The 17,549-nt window shown below is 37.8% G+C and overlaps 1 protein-coding gene across 1 annotated transcript in view; it reads left to right on the top strand.

The window, feature by feature from the left end:
* Nucleotides 1–12,789, top strand: part of ZNHIT6 (zinc finger HIT-type containing 6) — a 31,004-nt gene extending 18,215 nt beyond the window's left edge. The window contains exons 8-9 of the mRNA XM_085303509.1: nt 7,209–7,333; nt 12,632–12,789. Coding sequence (XP_085159635.1) covers nt 7,209–7,333; nt 12,632–12,717 — 211 coding nt within the window. The 3' untranslated portion in view covers nt 12,718–12,789. The remainder of the gene's footprint in view (nt 1–7,208; nt 7,334–12,631) is intronic.
* The last annotated feature ends 4,760 nt before the right edge of the window (nt 12,790–17,549 follow it).

The raw sequence follows: 17,549 nt of genomic DNA, 5'->3' as shown, positions 1-17,549 counted from the left end.
GCAGTGCTGTGAAAAATGGCAGCTTAGCCATCAGTGTTTTAACAAAGGCAGCGTAAAGGGGAATCTTTTTATGTCCAGTCATAAAGGTGAGAACCCGTTATTTCCTTCTGATGGTGCCAAAGGGGAATCCCTCTGTTCTTCTCTTTCCTGACRGAAATGAGCTAGGACTGATTGTTTCAACCCAGCCAAGGAGGGAGTTGACCTTCCTGCTTGTTTTGCCAAGAAAATAACTTGTTTTGTTCATTCCATAGCTTTTTGTTTTCATTGTAAAGCATTAGTAACCCGTTAATGGAGGGTTTCTGGCACTGAGATTCCCATGCAGATAAGTATAAATTTGCATGCAAATATAAATTTCCTAACTTGGTATRTTAGAGTTTTTCATTGCATCCTTCAGAATACTTTGGTAAACCCCCCACCTAGAAGACTATGTGTAGTAATATGCCAAGATGCATCTCGTGAGACTTGTGTAACAGATGAACTATAATTAAAATAGACCTGTGACATTCAGTTTTTCTCCTCTCTCATGATTATGCTAGTAATTTACTAATCATAAATTTACATGTTTTGATTTTCCTGCATTTTGGGGGAACCAGGCATCAACAGCTTTTACTTGTACTAAAAATGCCACTAATACTGTGGCAGTTTTTGAAACTTCAAGAATTCATCTTCAGTAGTCAAATCACTCTCTTTGGTGACTTTTCCTTTCTGAAATTGCATATTCCCTTTAGACCTTTTGTCCGTCATTGACCCTTTAGGCTGTTTTGTGTATCATTCCTGTAGTAGCCTCACATGATTTTGGTATTCCTTTTTTGGTGATAGCTACACTATGGTAGATTTTTATACCTGGGCCTTTGAGCAATTTATGAAGCTACTTGGCAAATTCATGTATAAAGCACCACTTTGAATCCATGATGCACTTGGATTGTAATGTCTTTACTTGCTGCTGGATTGTATGATTACTTCTCATTATGTCTTATAGAGATGGGTAAAATATTTGCTTTCTTGAAATTCAGTATCAGTTCTTTGTTCTTTGAACCAAATTTTACTGAATCCAAGAAACTGACATTTGCTGTTTTCACATTTTCCTTCTGGACTTGTTTTGTCACGTTTTCTCCCATAAGGAAAGATTCAGAATAGTTTGTCCTTCAGTTAGTCTTTTAGATCATTTTTATGCATCCTGAATCCTTTTAGCACTTCAGTCTTAATGCTCTGTCCACCAAATTGTTGCAGCAGATGCCTTATCTGCTTTTTATTTTTCACCGTCAACTGATTTATTTTTCCGTGATTGTCTTTAAACAACTTCTGCTGTGTTTTTCTCTTTGAGCAATTGCCTCATTCTTGAGAGGTTTAAACAAGGACAACCTTTATACTTCTAGGATGACATACTTGTATTCTTATTTTGCTTATCTCTTTTCTTTCCATTAACTATCCTGTGTATTTTTTGTGATAAAAGTGAACAACTTGCTGAATGCTCCTAGCCAGACATTATTGTATCTGATAACTTAGGTGACAGTTAGTGCCCCTTCTTTCTTCACTTGGCTGTTATTTTGCTCTTCCCAGGATGTTTTAACTCTGAAATATGTTTGTATGAAGAGTGGGGATTTGGAGGGAGGGATTGTTGTTTTCTTTTTTTGTTTCCTTCTTTTTTGRGGTTTTTTTAATCCACTTTAAAATTCAGTTTTCAACAGTTTTCAGATTTCCCTAGAGGAAGGGCCTCTTATGGCCTATAGAAAAAAGCAGCAGCTGTGGATTGATATAGCTTCTTTTAATAGAGTCTTTGTTTAAAAATGATCTTTGGCTCAAATACAGCAGGGAAAAGGAATAGCATCATGATATTCTTTACGTTTGGAAATGCATTTATAATATGCATATATGCATAATGGAAATGCATTAAATGCAGATATGTGGAATGCATTCTACATATGTTGCTATAGCTTGGAGATGGTGATAAGATGCTTTCCTAGTAAGCTGGCTACTTTTCTTTCTGTGCAGTGGACTTCTACCTGAGGTTTGTCTGCAGACGTTGCTGTTTTAACTCTATGAAGCTCTGTCTTGTTGATGCTTAGTATTTCGGATTCAGTCCCTGCATGCCGCTGCCATTATGCAGGTGTGTGTAGCTGAGGGAGTAGAACACTAATAAGGAAGACCTGCTCTGTAAATAACCTTTCCTTATCCTGATGAGTTTAATTTTCATAATACTTTTTTTTCTTAATTGATTCTGAGCAAGATTTGTGGGCCAAATAAGATAATAAGAGAAGAGTCTCTGTCGTAATTTTGCCTTTTTTTTTCTCTCTCTGAACACTTCCTGCTGTGCTGTAATGAAGGTATTGAAGTTAATGAAGACAGGGGTCTGACTTAAACCTTACCTCCACTTTTTTTTTTAACTTACTGAATTTTCTAATTCTCCCATATATAGACTAACAAAATTGTTCCAAATTTTAAAAAATGTTAAAATTCTAGGGACAAAGCTAAATACAAAAATTGTACATCATTAAGTATGTGTAATACATTATGTTCATTTTCTGAAATACAACTTTCATATCTAATTCAAAAGTGCATTTCACTACTTCCATATTCACCAAATCATAACCACACGAAGAGGTTATTCACTACTTAGGAATGAAAGTCCATCTGTTAGTTATTATCCTTGCTGTGCTGCAGCGCTTCAGAATGAGTGCTTGGAAGAGACTTTGCMAGTGTTGTACCCAACCTTTGCTCTCTTCAAGGCAAACGTAGATGTCTAGAAAAGGCTACCCTCCTTTTGGGGCGGGTGGAGGGGTAATCCTTTTTCTTCCCATTAGTTGATGGGAGATTGGTGATGAGTTTTTAGCATTAGGCCTGAAACAGATTTCATGAAGTCCTATGTTCTATCTGAGTTATGCCAAAAAATACCTTAATGTTTCCACTCAGTTCTAGGAAGAAGAAGAATCTTTGCTTAAAATATGACTAAGGGCTTTATTTGATAGCTATCACTAGAAAATTTTGGACATTATTATACAAACATATGTATTTTAGTAATACATGGAGTGACTTAGATGATTAAAACCAGTTTGCTCTGTTTTCAGTGAGTAAAAGATCAAATTGAAGAAATAACATGTTTACAGTTTATCTTTAATTCCAGATTGCAAGGTTTTTTTTTTTACTATTAAAATCGTAGTTCCTGTAGATGACATTCAGGAAAACCTGCTCTTAGCAGGGAATTTCCTGCTGTCTGAATTCATGGAGACAAGTTACGCCACTGAGATGATAGCCATAGGCTCCATTTGGGGGTTTGTTGTCATGCAGTGACCTAATATAGCATTCCTGTCTGTGGGAGACAGATTAGGAGACTGAATTTTTGAATTCCTGGAAGGTAGTGGAGTAACTATAGATACTGAAACTATCCTTTGCAGAAACTCATAAATGCTAGCAAAAGTGCAGAGTCGAGTTAAATTCAGCATTTTGTGGAAGGTAACRAAAGTGATTCACAGAGCAGATATATCTGTAAAAGATTATATAGGAACTCATGTAGGATTGCTGAATCTTGTTAAAGTTTTTTAATTGTCACAGTTTTGGTAGGTTTTTAAATTGCCTACTTGCAAGCAAAATTTTACTTATTTTTTGTCCTTTAAGAAGCAGTTATTGTTGTTTCATACCAACTGAAGTCAAAAGCTGTTGTCTGCCAAGATTGTCTCTTTGGTCCTTATAAATGGAATCTTCTGACTAAGAAAAATATCCAGGCCCATTTCTTTGAGACATTGCTTGGGGAAAGAAAATAATCAAGGAGGCTTATCAGAAGGGGGTGTAGAATGGTGAAACTGTGGGAATGTATGGAAGGGACTGAAAAAATATGTGGGAAGTTAAGTGGCAGGGCAGGAAGACTGTTTCATGAAGGGTGCAAGGAGAAGTCCCACTGGCTGTGGCAATTGAGAAGCCATTGGAGGCAAGGTGGGGAGAAAGTGCTTTAGATACCAGAATGTGGAGGCTTATCTCCAGTAGTATGTTTTAACTATGAGTTATTTAAAAAAAAAAACGTGTTGTTAATTTCTTTCCAAATTTACACTTCAGGGATGTGATTGAGCACATCTGGGTTCAAAGGCAGTTGCTGCTTGTTGACATGCGTGGTCAGTGGCAGGCAGTAATTTAAGATGGGCAGTGGGAGAGAGGAAAAAGCAGTGGGATGGTTAAAGGGAGGTGTGAAGATGAAGCAGTAAGGGAATGGTTTTGTGACTATGGTCAGTTCATTTGAGGGCCTGGAACTTACCTTGTGTCCCAATCCATTTTATCATAAAGGGCTGAAGGAGCTCGTTTGGGATGATAGCCTTGGTTAAGTTGGTTCTTGTGACAGGCCCTGGGGTGCAGAAGGGTCACAGAGTGAAAGGACAGACTTATGTTGGTTGTCATTCGTTTTAACCGGCTGTTTGAATGGGACTGTGCACTGAAGGAAGGGTCTGGGAAGGGCTGCAGTTGGTTCTTACTGAGCAGCCCAGGCAACCTGGCAGTGCTGCAGGGCCAGCAGGTAAAACTGGTGGTGGAAGAATACCTCCTCATGATCTGATCCTGYTTCTCCCTGCCCCAGCCTTAGTGACGCCTGCCCACCATGGAGCTGCTTCTCGGCAAATGCATGGGAGAAGAACCTGTGTGCAGCATTACCAGCCTCATGTATTCAGCTCCTCGTGGTGCATGATCAGTTCAGGAAGTCAGGAGACCTGTAAAAATCCATTTCATGTARTTTTTCAGATTCATTCTTTTCAGCTTTCCTCCAAAATGACTAAACTCTTTCATAAGTAAAAAATTGAATTTGTGTGTAAAATTAGGGTTCTGGAAAAGCCTTATAAGGCTGTCTTCTGGCCAGAGGTCTGTGTTGTTAACTCAGTGTATATGACTTTTATCTACTCCTGGGAGAAATTTTGGGAGGTTTTATCAGGACAAAGTCTTCCAGAGAGAACCTGAGAAAATCAGTCTTGTTCAGAAGCCATCCTGTATTTTTCTTTAGAACTGAGAGACAGGTATTAGTTTTCCACTGAGATCTTTTAAGTATGTGCAGTCAAGGAAAAGACTGGCAGGTGGATTACCACAAAACCTCAAGCTGCACTTGGATATGATGTGGAGAGTATGGTAGACTGAGGTCTTTTGGATAGAGTAGGCAGTAACAGGGAAGTTTCAAAGAGAAGTATTAAGCTCCATTGTTATATTCTCCATGAAGTTTACAGCCCAGATTATGCACTAAAATTTTGGATGTTTTCTCTGTCACTGTGAACCAATAAAATTTACTTAAAAAACAGAAAAGATAAAGCTGTGACTCRGTGATCTAACACATCAGTAATTTACTATCATAAAATAGTTTTAAGTACAAATGTTTTATCTTATGCCAARCTGGACGCTAAAGATGTTTTGTCTAAAACATGAGATAATGGAAAGTGTATTGTGGCATGTGAATTACTTTAGCCTCTTGGTGGTAAATGTTTGCTTAACCAGAAAAGAATGTGTGGAGGTCTTTGCCAAAGGAAAGGTATTGCCATACTTTGCATTTAGAGTACTGTAAATAAAGCAGTAAATATGTTTCTGCTCATGTGTGTTAATCCACAAGTTATGAATGCATTCATTCAATAAGAAATGTAATATACTGTTATCCCTTTTAAAGGGTTTCAGTAAGAACAGGTCATAATTACTTTGGGTTGAGAGAAACATGAAACCAAATATTTTCATGATGATTGAAGTTGAATATGAGAGAGAAATAGTTTTTGCTCAAACTAACTTTTCCTTAAATCCCAGGAACTCAAATCTTGTTTTACCTTCAATATTCTTCTTGTCCGCTAACTCCTCTGATGTACTGTTCTTAATTACACATTCCCGTAAATCAAAGTATGTAATTTCCTTCACCCGTCCAGTGTATTTTTTGGCAAAAGAAAACCCGGCTGCATAACATGTAAATGATCAGAGAAGGAAGAGCAGCTATGAGAAATACTTCACTTATTACCCAGAGCATGTTTTATTTTTGAACTTCATGTGCTTTTAACTGATGCAGTAGCTTAGTAGTAATTAAATAATCCTGATTACAGAAAGAATCGCGTAACTCAGATTGCAGTGTAATARTATCAGAGCATTTGTTGGATGCTGTAAGTATATCAAGTGAAAGCAACGGGGTTGTCTTTTAGAGGGCTTTGAAATACTGTTTCCTTTCCCCCAAAAAATACATCCAGGTTTTTTGTTAGAGAGTTGGGAGAGAGTATTACTGTTATAAGATATAATTGTGGAGAATATGCTCAGTTTAGTTTTTATTACTGTGGCATAATTTGTTACATAACTGACTTCACCCTCTAGGGTAAAGAGGAGCCCTTATATGGGAAAGCGCTGCTCGTCCAAGACCTGTGCCTCTTGTAGCACGCACAAATATGTGGAGTTTTCTGCAAGGAATTTTTTGCAGATGATGCTGGGAGCAGAGATTTGTTTAGGCATAAACAGGAATATTGTACCATCTTTTAGAAACAATTGCCRTAATGGGGATCAGTGTTGTCTGTTTTGAGTATGCAAGCCATTACTGCACAGAGCTCTAAGTGCTTCCAGTGTGCGTTTGTTTTGATAGTCATTTAGCTCTGTTTTTTATTTTGACTTTCCAATAAATCATTGATAATCCATAAGCAACGTGATAAACTAAGATACACTACTAACCATGTAAATTAAACTTGTAGTATGAAAACCCTTGAGCATGAAAAATTACAAACATGTATTAAGTGTATATACTAAGGGTGACTGGTCRGAAAAACAAGTAGAGCACTCAGTCTTATATTAATTTAGAATCTGATTTTCATAAATGRGAAAAGAAAGCCCAACTGCATAACATATAAATGATCAGAGAAAGAAGAGCTGCCATAGGAAATACTTTTATGTATGWGTATATACACAYATRTATATACACATTTTGATGTCCATATCTGCTTTTGGTAAAGATATCTATTAAGAACTCTTAAAACATTTCAGCCCATAGAAAGATGGGAATTTCATTCTTCTTCTCATGTTCTTAGGCTTAGACGTTAAGAAGGTTAAAAAAAACTTGGTGTAGTTGGATGATAGGACTGGATATTTAATCTGATTCATAAGATAGTTCTTCTGAACATGATATCATCTGAAAATCTTGTGAATTTCCAGAAACTTTTTTTTTTAAGAAAGTATTCATTATGTCCTTGGTAGTATTAAAATCTAAAGTAAACTTTCCTGTTATTTTTAAGGTACAATGAACTGGATGCCAGTAGAAGCCTCCTAGACAATTTGAAAGACAAAGTAATAATTGAGTACCCAACGTTWTTTGTGGTCTTGAAAACACTGAAGAATGACATGGTGGTTCTTGGCCAAGGTAAGCATATATTTATTTCCTGTTATGCTATGCTTAGATATTTTAGTTGGATAAACAATAATTAAGGATACACCCATTATTAATGCTGGGAATGTACAGTATGTCTTGTATTTCCCTCTAAATGTAAAAGATCACTACAAAAAAGCTGTTGTGAATGCTCTGTCTTAGATCTACTGGTTAATGGCTTATGAACACAAGCTGTATTGTATGTATTTGTCCTAAATTTGTTTACTAGGGCTTGTTCCATTTTAATATAATTTTAGCCACACAGTAAAATAATTCTTCAGAATTGTGCCAAGTTTTATATTGAGCAAAGTTTGACAGAGTTGGTTGTTTCTGAAAAGTCAAGCTCTCTGGGGAAGATCAAGATAAGCCTACAGATAATAATAGCCTACAGATAATAAGCCTACAGATCACAAAATKAAATGATTTTTTGTGATTTCCCAGCATAACTTCTAACACTGGACAGATGATTTTGAATTACAAGCTAGCCATTAACAATCRTAATGATGAAGTGACTTTGCAGTTGGGTTGAAAACACTACATTATCTTTGAAAAGTACTCCTTTGGGAGAAAACTTTGTTTTGGAGATAACTTAGCRAAGAGTTGAAGTCTAGTAGGAGTTATTTTAGTTTTGAAGTTCATTTCCATCCTTTTCCCCACTATGAAGACTTCATGTCCCAGCTTCATTTTTTGCAGCTGCTGATAGAAGAGGCAGTTTAACTAATCACTGTAGTTGTCCAGTTGCATCATTTGCAGCGATGGGCAAGTCTGATGTTTACAAATTTCTGAGAAGAAGGTGTGAACATTCTTGCAGTGGAAATTTCYTTGCAAAAACTGAATCATGGCTCTGTACGTATTTAATTAGATTGAATAAATGTGATGCYGAGAATATTGTACTAGTGATATCAAACTTCCACAGATTTTGGCTGTTTTGGCTAGATTACACCAAGTAATGCACCAGAGCAGTCTGCTCTCAGAGAAACAGAGTGAGAACATTTCTTGCCCTACATGTTGCAAGAGCTTCTGAGAGTGAAACACTCTGCCCAAGGATTGGAAGAGGTCTTGTGTGAGAAACTAGATCTGCTGATATTCACACTAGACATGCATGTAGATTTACTGGAGGACAAGGACACTAGATACCTTCAGTTTATCCATTATTTCTTGAGCTAGGGCCTTTGCTTGTCAGTAGTCAGCCCTCCCCCTGTGGTTTAGATGCCAGGAGGGGATTACGATTGACTCATAAACTGAATTTGAATAGGGTGGCTGTCATTATTGTCTGCTGAGCTAGTAGGGAAGTTGCCCTTTTAAGGGTATAGATTCAAACAGGTGTTGATTGAACAACTATATTTTGAAATCCTACTTCTGCAGTGCTTAGTGGGTTCCAGAAGAAAGCAGGGCAGGAGGGTGAAGGAGGAAAGTGCTGATGTAGCAGGGGACATGCCAATAGCTCCATCACAGCACATGGCTGGTGCCGATCTTCAAGACTGACCTTCCTCTGTTGCAGAGATCACTCAGCAGTCATCCCTGAAGCTAGTATTCAGGGAACACTGGCAGCTGTTTCAGGTTTAGGGACTCATTAATCTTTTTAATCCTTTTTTTTTTTGCAGCTGTTTCTATAGAATCTGTAAAAATCAAGAGCATAGTTCCCTGTTACAGGATGTTGAGTATGACATAGCAAAAGATTAGAACTAGCAGAGAAAAATAATTGTGATTAAAATTGTGAAAATCATGTTATTTTTGTACATCCTTTTACTTAACATATTAGCATTTACTTCAGCCTTGAGTTTGAATTGTGCACTTTTTCGTGGAGCTTTTTCTGTTAGCATGGGAGTAAGCATGTAAGCACAGTAACTGAGGAATGGAAAGAGAAATACTCATTTAGAGGGAGGATGAAACCCACTTAAAATCAGATTGTCTTCTCTAAATCTGTATGCAGTCATGTATGAAAATGAACTGAAGGCTCCAGAAAAACGGAAATAAAATATTTAAAATAGTTGCACTTGCAATTATTTATATACATAGCTGTAGACACTGTTTATTTAAATATTTACAGCACATTTAAATGCAAAATAGGGATATTTATATAGTATAGAATATTATCAACTTTTCATTTGTATACAGTAAGTATTGATTCAGCCAGACCTTCTGCTGTCCAAAAAACTCTTTTGTGCCTGCTCACATTACCAGGAGTTAGGCATTCACTTATGCTCTTGTGAAGGGATGAAATATTTTGTTCAATGTTAAGCATTAAAATCTTCTCCTTCCTTATTTAATATTTGCTATAAGCTAGTTTTAACACTCAAGCAGTAATTTTGGAAAGTAAGAAGCCAAATATCTCTATGGAAATACATAATGAAAAAAAAAAAAGCCTTCTCAGTCTCTCATCTTTCTTCCCATTGCCAAAGCACCTGTTTGTCTTTTTTTCTCCATAAAGCTTGAGTTTAAATGGTAAAATTAAATTRTTTGTTTTTTAAAAATATGATTTCAGTGAAAGGATAGGTGTGTGTTTGTTTTACTAAGAGATGGACAAGCATTTTACACCTGAAAAAGTTGCTTTAACAAGACCAGTTATATACTTGATGTTTCCAGTAAAACAATAATACATRCTCTTAAATGATAAGAAAAAAATGAGTAACTAGTGAGCTGCAAGACATAGAGCATCACATTTTTATATAAACTTTTTATCTTATAAATATTAAGGRTGTTGAATGTGTATTTGTAATCTTTCCCTCTTCTGTGATTCTTATGATCTTCTGTATGAGCACTGAGTCCTTAACTATGTATTTATGCATTGAGTATAGACTGTATTTTGCAACAAGCATACTCTTTTCTGGTACTGAATTTTCCAAGTTTCCAGTACTCCACAGAATCAGCAAAAGCATGTTCAGAACACGAATATAAAAATAAGAGGTGTTTTCTGTTGTTCTTGTTGTACCACTAGAAGACAAAAAGTCACTTTTGGAGCCTTTTGTAGAAGTGTACTGCAAGCACTGTGTTCTTCCTTTGAGTTTCACCATTGGAATAAAGGAGAAAGAGCAATATTTGTTAGCTGTTTTCAGAGATGCTTGGKGAGGGGAAATCTGGACTTCACCTCCTGACCCTCCAGGGAGAAGTGTGTTGTAACCAGAGAGGTTCTTAAGCCTGCTTCTGTCTCCCAAGCAGTGGCTGTTCTGCCCGGCATCTTGTGTTAGTCGCCATCCAGGTTCTTCACCAGCTGTATCCATCCCATGCTCCTTCCTAAGCCATCCTGCTCTAGATTACTCTGTCTCTGCCAATATTGCCCTTCCTTTCTGCCTCCCTTCCCTTCTCGGTGTTCCCGGAGGGCTGCATGTCCCTGGCGGCCGGCCCAGCCGAGCTCTCCGCCGCAGCCGTGTGCCGCAGTTTGGGTAACTGGACTTCGGGCACGCGGGCTAGCGCAGCCCCCGTCACTGCTGGGCTCTGTTTTCAGAGGGGTTTATGCAGGCTAGAAYGTGTGTAGTGCAGACAAAAATGAATGAGGAATTTAACTGCTAAAATGATATTTCTTTACGCAATAATCTCAGATCTACCTGTCACTTTCCCCAGGAAGAGGCTGGCTGATGAGAGCCTAGTTTTCATAGCCGCAGCAGCAGGCATGAGCTTGGCAGAGATGACCATTACCCTTGTATTTCAAGTTAGCACTCCCAGAGGCGGAGGGGAGCTAGAGCTGAGAAGGCGCTAGAATTAATGAAGACAAAGTCTATTTTTCCTGTCCTTGTTCTCAGAAATGACTGAAGTATTTTGTCTGAACAGAAAAAAAAAAAAAGATTGAGGAAGGTAACTGGCACTGGAAAATTAAACCTGATGCTTAAGTTTTACATGAGCAGTAAACTGCAGACAGTTCTATGATGAGAGGGACTGGGTGATTTTAACTTATAGGCAATGCTGTCAAACCTATTACAAATACACTATATTTGAGAGAAGGCAATCTATAATTCCTACTAAATAAAACATACTATAGCAGACTAAACTAAAGCTAAAATTTGTCTGTTGAGCTTCTTTGTGAGTCAGAAGATTACCAAATTCTTTCATGTGATGTCTTGATGCTTGACTTGCTGAAAGCAAAAAATACAGGTGCTCTGCTTTCAGCATGCGAGGTCAGTCATGGCTGAAGTCAGTAGGGGATTACAGAAGTTTTTACAGGGTTTAGGGGCAAAAATAATCCTCACTTCATGCATTACTCAGTACATCTCTGACATATAAATGTTAATTGATTATACACTAGATTTAATGTAGACAAAATGTGACCTCGGATGTTTCTGGGTGAAATGCTTCTATTTTCTTGAACAAATTCCATTGCAACTGTACAGGTGCACATTGTGTCCCATGCATTATCCACGTTTGCCAGCCATAGAAGTTATCTGGACAAGAGAGTACCTCATCAGCTCCCRTTTGGTAATGGTTCCTGAATGGAGCATCTGACACCAAATGCTCAAAAATTTCTTTAAATTCATAGGCAGATCAAATACTTGAAAATAGCAGTGTGAATASCGTGTGTCTCATGGGCCTACATTGCTGTAGTTTATTTTTGTATCGCTTATGTGCGAGTGCCACAGAGCAGTGGCATGTGGTGACCTCACCACAAGATGACGGGTCGGTGCTCATTAAGGCAGGAGTCGCGGGCTGAAGACCCGTTTGGGAAATGAGTGCTGCACAACATGATATCAAGAGAACACAACAGCCTGTCCTAACACCCAAGTTATTGTGAAGCTTTAACCTCATCAGCTTTAGGTCATGGATTCATGCAGCTTGACACCAGCTTTGGGATGCTGGAACATGTTAAAGGAGCACATATGTGCCTCATCTTGGTTTTCATTTTCATTTAGTATTTCTCAATAGCTCACCATCTTAAAATGCTAACAAAACTTCAAATAACTTGTAATTCATTACATTTGTAAAATATGTATGTGACAACCTGGAAAATGACATTTGAAAATGAACAAAGGCAACAATTTGAAATTTTCAGGGCCCAAAGAGGAAGAGTTTTGTATGGGATAAATACCTTGCTTAACTGCTTGACTGAAAGACCAAGATTTAAAAAAATAAATCCTAAATATTGCCTTGCTTTCTCCTTCAACTGCGAGGTCCTACACAGGGCCATATCCTGTGTACGAAACTGTTCRTATCTTATTAAATGGTTATCCTCGAGGAAGCTGTGATTAAAAGGAAGAAGATAGGGAACGCTGCTTCTGTTTCATGAGCAAACTGGAAAGAGGGAAAACAGCAGTGCTGGAACTAATGGCTTGTTTTTGTTTTGTTTGTATCCTACACCCCCAGATGCCCGTGAATCTGCTGATGACTCAAGCAATGAAAGTTCATCCCTTTCATCTGAGGAAGAAGGGGAAATTCGGGAGAGTTCATGACAGTTCTTTTGAGAGAAGAGGGTGGGATGCRCCTTTTATATTTTTTTATTTAATTAAATCTTTTTTATATAACTGAGTTCTTTGATGTTTAGTTTGGTATGCTTTACTAAGAGAGCACTTCCAAACTGCCTGTCTAATTTTGGATTTTGTAATGCATTTTTAGGTATGTAAAGAGATARGGATTGTTGGTTCCAGAAGATCTGATACTCTTGTTGTATTGCACACTTTTGTGTATTTATCTTTAAAAAACAGAATAACCTAAATTTAAAGCTTCCAGGCTAGCTTCCACAATATATTTTTCTTTATCTTAAAATTTCAGTGTCTTATTTCTGAGTTTAAATATCTCGTAATATTTGTATGCATATTGACATGTGGATTTATGAGTCATAATGCTTAAATTCCTTTAAAAATCTTGTGTTTTTTCAGACAAGTTTTCTTTTAGAGTATTTCTTACCATGCTGAACTGGTGCAGATGGTCTTAGTTTACTGTTGATTTTAATCTTCTGTGGTGACATTTTGGGTGCTTGGTGCAGTATTGTTTTTTCTTACTTGGTTGCATCCTGATTTCCATGCTAATCAAGGGACACGATCKAGGCATGTTTTCTGGCTGGCATGCTGCTGTATGTTTGATCTTCCAGCCTGATGTTCCAGATTCACGTAGATCTAAGAATCAACACAAATGAATACGTAGAGGCTCCCTAATGTGCATATATTGGACAGTGCTTATGTTGTGCASCCTATTTTATTAGTTTATCTACTGAAGTCAGATGCTGCAAATATGTACTGGAATATCAACCTGAACTTACCTAATTCAAAACAAATAAAYCTTAAAAAATAATGTATCATACCATCCGCTGACAAGAGAAGTCTGTTGTTAACTTCTGTGRCAATGTTTTAAGATCCCAGATTACCTGTCACCATATCTAGGTCCCTCATGTCTGTGGGATCTTTTAGAGAATGAGAAGAAGTGACAGAGAGCAAGGTGTGCTGCAAGCAGTGTTAGATGGGTAGGGCCCCCTGCACCGAGTAGTTCTCAGAAATCAGCATAGGCGTGGGTCTGTCTGCTCAGAGCTGTTTTGGGATCAGTTTGCAGGGGTTTTTGTGGTTCATCTAGGGTCTCGCCGCAAGTCAGCGTTTGTAAACTTAAGCACATGGTCATTTAGTAAACAGCTCTGTGGGTTTAAGTTGTTGCCATCATTGCTACCGCAGTCTGTCCGGCTCCTGCCTGAGATTACCACCTTCATAACAAAAATGAGTGGTGTGGGACACACACAAGTCAGCCACCTAAGTGCAAAGCTTGGTGATTTGACCTTAAACTGCCATGCAAGTCAGTCATAAGAGTGTTCCTTCTGCCAGCATTACAGACAGGAAGATAGAACAGTGAAGACACTTGTTGAGGTCGCATGGAGTGGTAGTAGCAATATGGGGCAGGGCTTGGGCTTCCAGCTTGCAGTGTAGCATTTGGGCACCAGCTTGTTGGTTCTCTACCAAACTCCTTGGAGAGGATTTTTGAATTTTTCACATTAGTCTTCTGCACTTTTGCAGTCAGATTGTCTACAAAAAGTTGTTCACATCCAGCTAATGAAGTGTGGAAAGAGCATCAGACCGTTGTAGGTCACATGTTAATATTTCTTACAATGCTATCCTATGTCCTTTGTGTGTTTTGCAGCCCTCGGTAAAACAAGGAGTTTTTCTTCTTGCATGGCAGTAGCTGCCTATACTGCTTTTTTTTTTTTTTTTTTTTTTTTTTTTTTTTTTTTTTTTTTTTTTTTTTTTTTTTTTTTTTTTTTTTTTTTTAATTATTATTGGTCCCCTGCCCACATCTTCGTTCCTTTTTTATATATATAACTCTTTTTAAAGGTCCATGATTCCTAGCTGTAGGTACTGCTTTCATAGCTTTTCAGTTGAGTGAAAGTGAATAAGCTTTTCCTAATCAGTGATTACTGCATGCTGACTGGGTAGCCACAAATTACTTTAAATCAGCCTTGCATCCATTCATATTAATACCAACAGAGGAGCAGAACAACAAGACTGCCACAGTTCATTTGCCAGGAAATGTTTCATCTGGAGTAAATGCACGGTATTCCTGTTCTTTAGATTCGCAACGCGCACTGGAAATCAGAACGCCGCAGATACTAACGTAGGAGCTGCGTGTGCGTGTGATTAGTCTTTGGCTGAGCAACACGGATTTGTAATAGATGTGATCTGCATTATGTTCCTATACTCCCGCAGGTTTTCATTAATTGTGTGAAAGGGTTTGCCTGCATTTTTTCTTACATAAATCCAGCTTAAGTTGAATTAACCCTAATTTGTTTTTAAGTGAAGATGCTGTTAAATCTATCCTTCAGACTGAAATCTTTCTTTGCTTTAAGGAAGGCCTTAAGAATGATTAAGGACCATTCCTGTAGGGGGCATTAGAAAGGAAATTTCCCAAAGAAAGCTGTGAATCCTCTTCCACATTTCAGTCAAATTGAGGGCGAAAAAAGCCTTGCGAACAGGTGCATTTGCTGTTCCTGTTCATTCCCACCAGCTTATTACTTACCTTTTTTTTTTTTTTTTTTGAGAACAGTGACACTAATTTGAACAGTGATGATTCATAAAATGTAAGCTAAGAGGGAATTCAAGCATTTTTATTAGGATTAGCAAAGTTGATTTAATTTTTGTTTATAAAAATGAACCAGCATCGTGGTCACTGGCAAAAAGCACAGCCTGACTGATGACAGTCAACTGGTGCAAGTCCTGTAACAGTGACAATTCATAATAGTAATAAACTTGGATTTTTTTTAGTTGACCTTTATGAGCTTTTTGATTAGATGGATGTTTTTTAACACTTTTTTGGGCAGTCAGGACAAATTTTTAATTCCTCTTTGAATGACTTATCCCAGAGTAAGCATCTTGTAATAAACTGAAGAGAGAAAAAACATCTTAAAAACTTGTATTTTTAAATTGCTGAGTGAAGTACTTGAAATTTAGGACATGGAGCTGAGACTGCCTGGAAGGCTTCCTTTCTATCCATTTTGAAAGCATACTATCATAATCTTTATCTCACATGAGGATTTCTCTGAGACTCTGGCTTGATTCAGCACAGATGATATCTGTGAATGAAGACAGTGTARCGTTGTTTTAATYGTCATCATTCAATAGCAGGTTGCAYTGAGTGCTTGATATAAGGCTAATATGGTTACTCATTTGTTTTCCCCTGTGAAGTTCTTATTATAGAAAGAGCTAACTATTTGTGTGCARTGTTGTTATGTTTGCTTTAATGCTCAGCCTTCTCAGGATTCAAGCCCTGAACTTTGAGTCTGACAACGTGCTTGCGCCGAAGGACCGTAAGCTTAAACAAGGAGTAAAGGCTCTTGACCTGAATGAACATGCTATGAAAAAAAGTTAAAAGCATACTGAAGTCATGCGTTTTACAAAGCGTAAGGGACAAAAATAGAGCACAGCTAAGAGCCTAGCAGTAGCTAAGAGGTAGGACTGAGTCAGCCATATGAGAGAACTTGGTTCTTTTCCTTTTTTGTATAACTTCCTGGGAGCATGAGGTTTAAGTTATTGTATTGTCATGGTAACTGGTGTATACTGGCAGGATAAAAGCCAAGTTTTGAATGAATGCATCAGAATTCTAGATTGTTTTTGGTTTYATCTTTATCTCATCATTAGAAATTCTTGATCTGCTGTTCTTGAAGCTAGGTCTAAGGGGAATGTTTGGCTAGAGGTCTAATTAACCTTCGTTATTGCAGGAATGCAGTATGTTTGTGTTTTGCACTATGAGTAAAACTCGTTATTGTGCNGTTCACCTTAGTGCTGATAGAAAGTCCGACCTGTGTGTTCTGTGTAAGGATAGCCATGATTCAGACCTTACCCTGCCAGATACGGCTGTTCTCTGTTGACATCTGTAGGAATTGAGAATGCTTAACACCTTGCAAGAGCAGACTTTCAAGGAGTAAATATATAGCTGTGATGATATAACTTCAGGCCGTGTTTGGTCACAAACATTTAATTCTGCTTTCTCAAGTTTTTTCCTGAAAGCATTTAYTCTTCCTCCCTCCAAAGAAAAAATTATCTTGAATTTGTTTGTGTTGTTGCTATGACATTCAGCTAAACTGTATGCAGATGCAGGTTCTGTTAATAAGAAAAAAAATGAACTGTGTACTTCAGTGAATAAAGATTACCCTGTGTTTGTATTAGAATGTTGCTATGGCAGTGCATATGGTTTTATTTGGTGGAAATTTGTGGTGAATTGGAAGTCACGTGCATGCAAGACAAACAAGAAATGGCAGCAAAAACACTTCAGAATAAATACTGAAAATGAAAGGGAAGTTACAGATGACATGTAAAACCAGGAAAACACAAGGATAAAGTAGCCTTTTTCCTGCCTGTCTCTCTGTGGTTTGATAACAGAACTGCACTCCCRCTGTGTCTCAACCTGGTCCCGCTGAGCTGCCGGACAGTGACTTAGCTCCAGTGATGCTTTTATCATTAGAGCTTCTTTCCCACGTTGGTTCTGTGGATCGTAACATTTTTTGTTTTGGAAGCAAAATTCTGCTGGCTTGGCCTGATTTCACCCCTGTTGTTATCCTACCGAAAAGCATTTCTAGGCTTAGTGTATTAGCAAGAAAAATCCAATATAGCAATACACTATGGGAAGCCACTGGAGCCTGACTTACCTTTGGGACAAGAAGAAGTCTTTGTGGGCCTACTGGCTCTTATTTATGATAGAAACAGTGAAACATAGCRTTGTCAGTCAGAGCCTTAGACATGCTCTCTTCCTCCTCTCGTGTGTCTAATCCTTTTGCATTGGGCTTCCTTTTGGACAGGTAGGCTATGTCAGG

The sequence above is a fragment of the Rhea americana genome, unplaced genomic scaffold (assembly GCF_003343005.1).
Source record: "Rhea americana isolate MKP2758 unplaced genomic scaffold, rheAme1 scaffold_2, whole genome shotgun sequence".
NCBI classification, from domain to species: domain Eukaryota; kingdom Metazoa; phylum Chordata; class Aves; order Rheiformes; family Rheidae; genus Rhea; species Rhea americana.
The sequence above is the reverse complement of the archived record's forward strand: the minus strand, read 5'-3'. Positions and strand labels throughout refer to the sequence as shown.